A 6,000-nucleotide genomic window follows, 5' to 3' on the forward strand; every position below is an offset into this window, starting at 1 on the left:
ACCGTGCTAAACCCAGGCTGCCCAACAACCACCATATTTCCCTTATTTAGGCTCCAGCTTGGTTATGGGGAGCACTTGGAAGCTATAGATGGTTGTGAAGTTGGGAGCAGCCCCAAGCAAGGCACAGACATCCCTGTGACAGCCCCTGAACAAAGGTGCTTTCTCAATTAAAAGACAACTTGAAATTGGATAATAGCAGCCCAGTCATCCCCTTCTCCAGATCCCTCCTCAATCCTCTCTGCAGTATTTTAAATGCTACTTAATGGCCTACACTGCACCTCTCACTCCCAGGGCCATAGCAATCTGCTTCCCTCTCAATCTTCAGGCCAAGTCAAACCCAGCAGAGAGGCTAAAACACCATCTGCTGCTGCCTGGGGAGAGTGCCTAGGAGGTGCCTAGGAGCTCCCCATAAATAAAACTATTCTACCTCCCACAGACAGGGACAGTGAAGGGTAGCCACTTAGCAGCGCTGGATCTGAGTACTAGCCCCAGCTCTACCACTAGTTGATAGTTTCCTGAAACATATGTGGGGCCTTGAACTCAGCCTTGAAAAGTGTGGATGTTAGCCAGGCTGAAAGATAAATTTATCTTTAGTTAACCTTCTATATAAAACACAGAGCTGTGTATACACACAGACACACACGTACACAAGGCTCCTAATCTCATGTAGAATAAAGTCCAAATAGCTCAGATTCCCATTCTCACTCCTACACACACACACACACACACACACACACACACACGTGCATGCCTCAATTCTGCCTCTCTAGCATTCTCTAACACTGCATGTATGCCATGTTGTAGCCACAAGACCCCAAATTCATGTGGCTCCCTCCCACTCACATGTCTTTGCACAGCAATGTAACATGCTGGGACTAGTGCCAGAAGGAAGATGAAAGAAATGAGTGTTTTCATGGAAGAGAAAAATCCAGAGACTTGAGATCAAGTTCCACTTTTCCCTCCTCCAGGCCTGGTGTCAGGTGGCAAATTCACTTAATCCTAGGCCTCAGTTTCCTTACTAGGAAACAGGGAGAGTACTGCCTACATGACTGGACTTGTTCCCTCAATCAAACAAAAAATATTAATCAAGTACCTGCTGTGTGCCAGGCACTCATGCCTGGGATAAGTGAATGGGCAAAACTAACAAAAACCACTGCTGCCCTCATGAAGCTTAATTCCAGCCCAGGTAGACCTGGAAAATGGGGCTTGCTCATAATATTTCTGTGGGAATTAAATAAGATAATATATGAAACACATTTAACATACAGTCTGACACAGAGTAAACTATTAGTATTATTACTATATCAATGTTTGGAGTCTAAGCCCTTTTGTTCCCCATTATTCTTAATAAGAAGCTGCTCCTTTTATCTGAATGTCCCTCTCTGCCTCCTGGCACCCTGAAACTGCCTGCTAGAAGCTCTCTTGACCTGTCTGGGTACAGCTCAAAACTGACCACCCAGACTTCTTCCTGGGAAGGAGTCAGGAGCTGGGAACTCTTGGAGTGCTTGTCTGCATCTCCACTAATCCCTTCCCACAGGTCTGCTTGGCATTAACTCTCTTCTACCACCATTAGCAGAGCCTATGTCTTATATATTTACATCCTCTATGGCCCAATACAGGGGGCCCTCAGATATATCTGAAGAACGGGACTGACTTGAAAAATAAAAAGCAAGAAGATATGAGAATAAGTAAGAAGACAGGGTACATAGAGAGAAAGTCTAGGGGCCAGATTATAGGAACCCTTAGTACCTGGCCAATGAGTTCAGGCTTGAGTGAGCCCTGGAAGTCACCAATGTTTAAGCCTCCAGGTAGAGTGCACTATCATGGGCAGAGGATGAGCCAGTCCAGAGGTTACCAAAGGAGACTGCCCTAGAGGCCACAGCTGGACATGAAGGATGAGCCCACCCCAGTTCAAGGCTGCTATCTGAGCATTCTTGTCACAGTGAATCAAGATTGCCCAGTATGGTGCTGCAATTTTCTGTATTTTCTCATTTTCTGTATTTTTCTGTATTTCTGCATTTTCTGTATTTCTCATTTTCTGTATTTTCTCAGTTGTGCACTACTGGCACAAATGGCCTAGTTTCTTCCAAAACATCATCGATTTTTAGGGCTAACAATCCTGTCCCCTTTCCAAGTGCTGTCCCCATTGACAGGAGGACCCAGTGCTTAAAAATAAAAACATCCCAATCTAAATGTTGCTGGAACTTCAAAGACAGGTATAGCTAAACCCAGACTTGGCTTGCCTCCAAAACACACAGGGAGTCTACCAGCTCACCAGACTCATGGGAGCTCACACAAGCTGCCACAGTAAGTGCAGGGCGGGCACTGACACTGACCTTCAACATTCTGGCAAAAGATGAAAATGACTCAGGTAAACTGAGTCCAGGGTATCACAGGCAAAGGTCATTCACCCCTTCCAGATTTTCAACCAAAACAAGGAAACAAGGCAATATCTGCTTATGAAATTTGAGAACAAGAAAATTATCTAGTCAGGCAGAATGGACCTCACTAACCAAAAGATGAACATTTCTTTTCATCAGACACCATGACATCTTTGACTTCCAGAGATGCCTGTTTACCTGGTTCAATACTCTTTTTTTTTTTTTTTTTTAAGTTGAAACTCAACCATTCTCACTGCCACAACCACTGGCCCCACTATCAAGCTCTACTATAACTTAATGTGTTATGGTGTCATCTTTGCTAAGGAGACTGTCCATTTCCCCAGAATTCCTCTTTCTTGCAAAGGTTTCTTGCAAAGATAACAAGGGTTCTTCTGGCCTTGGGAACTTCAGGATGTACTTCAAGGGAACTTATTACAAAAGCAGTGAGCACATGGCCATTCTGAGGGCAAGGCACCAACTTGTCAGTTCCACTGCCCCATCTAGAAAGGCAGAGAAGGGTCCATTCCTAAAGGTAAATAAAATCAATGTCACATTCTTGACAATGGCCAGAGGCCCATCCACCAACTTCCACTTCAGTTTTTAAAATCGTCTTCCTCAGGATCATTTTACTCTCCCCAAACATGGGGCCTGCAGGCTCTGCTTTGGCTGCTAAAAGAATCTTCACTCCAAGAAGCAAATATAAAATAATAAGAGGGTATGTACCACAAAAATGGGTCTTTGGTAGCAACCACAGGAAAACAGAACCAACCAGCAAAGAGAAATTTAAGAATTCCACAAGAGTACTCTCTATTTGGCTTCTGACAACTATGGACTAGGAATCAAGAGCTAAGGTATCGAATCCCAGATCTACCACTAACTAGCTGGTAATGACTAACAAGTGATGGCCTTTTGGGGCCTCAGTTTCTTCATCTATAAAATGATCATGGACCAGCTCTTGAGGCTGCAGCTGTGAAATTCTGAGCAAAGAGCTAAAGAATCCCATTAAGAAACTATGAATCCAAAGTTTATGGCAACCATACAGCACCCTCCTTTCTTCCTCAAAAACAAAACAAACAAACAACCCAGGAGCCATGATGTCCCTACCTCCCCAGCATTCACACAAGTCCCCACTCGGCTCCAGGTAGGAAGCCAGCTGTGTGTGGACACACAAACAAAACCAGAAGCATCTACAGCCTGCCTTTGCGGATGTTATTGGTCTGAATCCCACAGCAATGTCCCATAGTACTCTCATTACTCAAGTACACATTTCCTTACACAAGCATGAATTTCAGTCTCCTTTATCTCTCCTACTTCCCCAACTTCCAAAGTCCATTTCCCAGGGAAATGCTGACAGTCTCCTCATGCTTTCTCAGAGTGCCCCAAAGAGAACCTGCAGTTGCCACCCAAAGCTGGTCCGTCATAAAATCAAGTTAATGAATTAGGACCAGCTTTATAAAATGCAATAGAATGGAAAATATCATTGTGCCTCACCCTGTAGAGAGAATATACCATGAAGCTCTTGTTGCAGTTTTATACTTACCTATTATGTAGGTGGGTGGGTGTGGATCTCTACTGTGGGTCTTAGTCAAAGAAAAAACTTAGAAACCCGTGATCCTATGGCAGTGGAAGCCAACTCTGGGAGTGAATGCTACACACACCCATCCAACTTCTATCCCCTGTAGGGGATGCCAGAGCCAGTGAAGGGTACTTAGAACTCAAATACCCATCCTGCAATCCTACAAAACAAATTTGACTGAGAAACAATTGAAACAAACTTCTGATGCCCGCCCCGCAATCCCGACAAGGTAGTACTTTCTGCAAAGCACCAAACAGGATACTCAGCAAAAGACTAAGCTATCAGGGTAACAGCCTTGCCTCAAAAAGGTGCCTGGCACCCAAATGCTCAGCACGAGGCAGTGAGAGGGCACGCCGGTGCTGGGAACTCAAGGCCCTTTACTCCCAGCTCTTCCTTCCTGCAAAAGGATTTATTGGGACAAGAGCAACTGGGCTGGGGCAAGTCGGGGGACTGGAGACCCTAGCCCCATTCTCTCTCTGCTTTTTACATTTTTTTTATTTTTCAAATTGCACACCTCCATAAAAAATTTCCCTGGGAACCACGAAAGCTTGCAGCTGCGCAGAAACACCCCCAGCTGGGAGCAGAGGTGGCCCGCGCTGTACACCTAAGATAGGCTCCATCTCAGCAGGGTTGCCAGAGTGCACGGGCTTCCCTGCGCCTGCGACCACGGAACCAGGGTAGAGGAACAAGGGGGGGACGGAGCAAGCTTCCCAGGCGACAGGCTCCAAGCCCACATTCGAAAACGCTTCGAAGCAAAAGCATGGGCTTCTGAGGACTCTTGCTTCCTCGCCTCGGGTCCATACTGTTACCCCGTCCCTAGACTTGGTTAGCCGAGGGTGGCGGACGGTGTAGCCCGTTCCGGCCAGCCCAGCAGCTCACGGTCGGGCAGGCGGGCAGGGAAGGAGGCCTCCTCTTGCCAGGAAGTGCTCTCCAAGTTCCCCGCAAATCCCGCCCTTCCCGCCTGGCCAGGTTCCCGTGCACCTCTGTGCCCCGCGCCCGAGCGCCTGCCCGCCCGGAGTGCGCGCCCGGAGTGCGTGCCCGCTGGTCAGAAACGTGGCGGTGGCCCCTGGGTCCCGCGGAGGATGTGGGAGGGGAGCCCGAGATCGGCGGGTTCGAAGCCCCGGTGGGATGTAGGCAGGCCGCGCGCCGCCGCAGTCTTGTCGCAGCGCGTGCCCTAGTCCCCCAGGACCGGGAAGGCCGGACCCGCTCCCCCGCGCCCGACCCCGCGCGACAGGCCTAGGTCTGCGTGTAGATGGCCCCTGGCCCCCCGGGATGGCCCAGCGGGCCCGCTCGGCCGCCGCCTTGGGGGTCGCCGGCCCTGCGCGCGGCCGCTTCCCGCCGGGAAGGGGCGCGGGCCTGGAAGGCCTGAGGCGCCCCGCGCTTCCCGCGCCGCTACGCACCTAGCTGCCAGCGGGTCCCACGTGGCTGGGGCCGGAGGACCCGCACCGGGACTGGCGCCGCCGCGTCGGGAGCGGCTTTCCAGCGGGCAGGGTGGGGTGGACAATACGGGAGCCCGAAAGCCCCGGGCAGGGGTGGCGCGGTGCGGCGTCGGCGCGCGGGGCGCCCTGCTCCCTGTGGTTCGGCTCCCCGCCATGCTGAGCGAGGCGGGGACGCGGGACCCAGGCGGTGTGCAGCTGCAGACCTATTCCAAGTTTCCACGTAGTTGCGAGAGCCCGAAAAGTGTCACGTGCACGTCGCCGCTGGGTGGGAGGGGGTGTTTGTCATCCTGTTGGAAAGGGGCGTTTCGGTGTCTCACATCATGCCTGCGAGCGCTCCAATGGGCTGGCTCGTGGCCGCCTTTGAAAAGCGAGTGCTTCGAGCCCGCTAACACGAGGGAGCGGACACACACACCCCCTTCCGTGTGGCCCGTCAGCAGTGAATTGTAGTGTCCTTGGTGGGGCCCGCCACGGTTGCCGCGGGAATACTGTGCTCAGCCAGCGGCTTCAGCCTGGCTTGTCTCCTTCCCTCATTTCTCCCCCCAACATAAGAAAGTATGAACAGCCAGCCCCTTAGCTCCCGCTTCCTGGTTACCTCAGTTCAGGC

The 6,000-nt window shown here is 50.7% G+C and overlaps 1 protein-coding gene across 2 annotated transcripts in view; it reads right to left on the reverse strand.

Annotated features, from left to right (window-relative positions):
* The window catches only part of TRANK1 (tetratricopeptide repeat and ankyrin repeat containing 1), a 110,787-nt gene extending 105,165 nt beyond the window's left edge, over positions 1–5,622 (reverse strand). For both annotated transcript variants that reach the window (XM_012745418.3, XM_012745416.3), the window contains exon 1: positions 5,358–5,622. In XM_012745418.3, the coding sequence (XP_012600872.2) occupies positions 5,358–5,551 (194 nt within the window). In that variant the 5' untranslated portion in view covers positions 5,552–5,622. The remainder of the gene's footprint in view (positions 1–5,357) is intronic.
* Between the last annotated feature and the right edge of the window lie 378 nt (positions 5,623–6,000).

Source organism: Microcebus murinus, chromosome 1 (genome assembly GCF_040939455.1).
Source record: "Microcebus murinus isolate Inina chromosome 1, M.murinus_Inina_mat1.0, whole genome shotgun sequence".
In the NCBI taxonomy this organism is placed as follows: Eukaryota; Metazoa; Chordata; class Mammalia; order Primates; family Cheirogaleidae; genus Microcebus; species Microcebus murinus.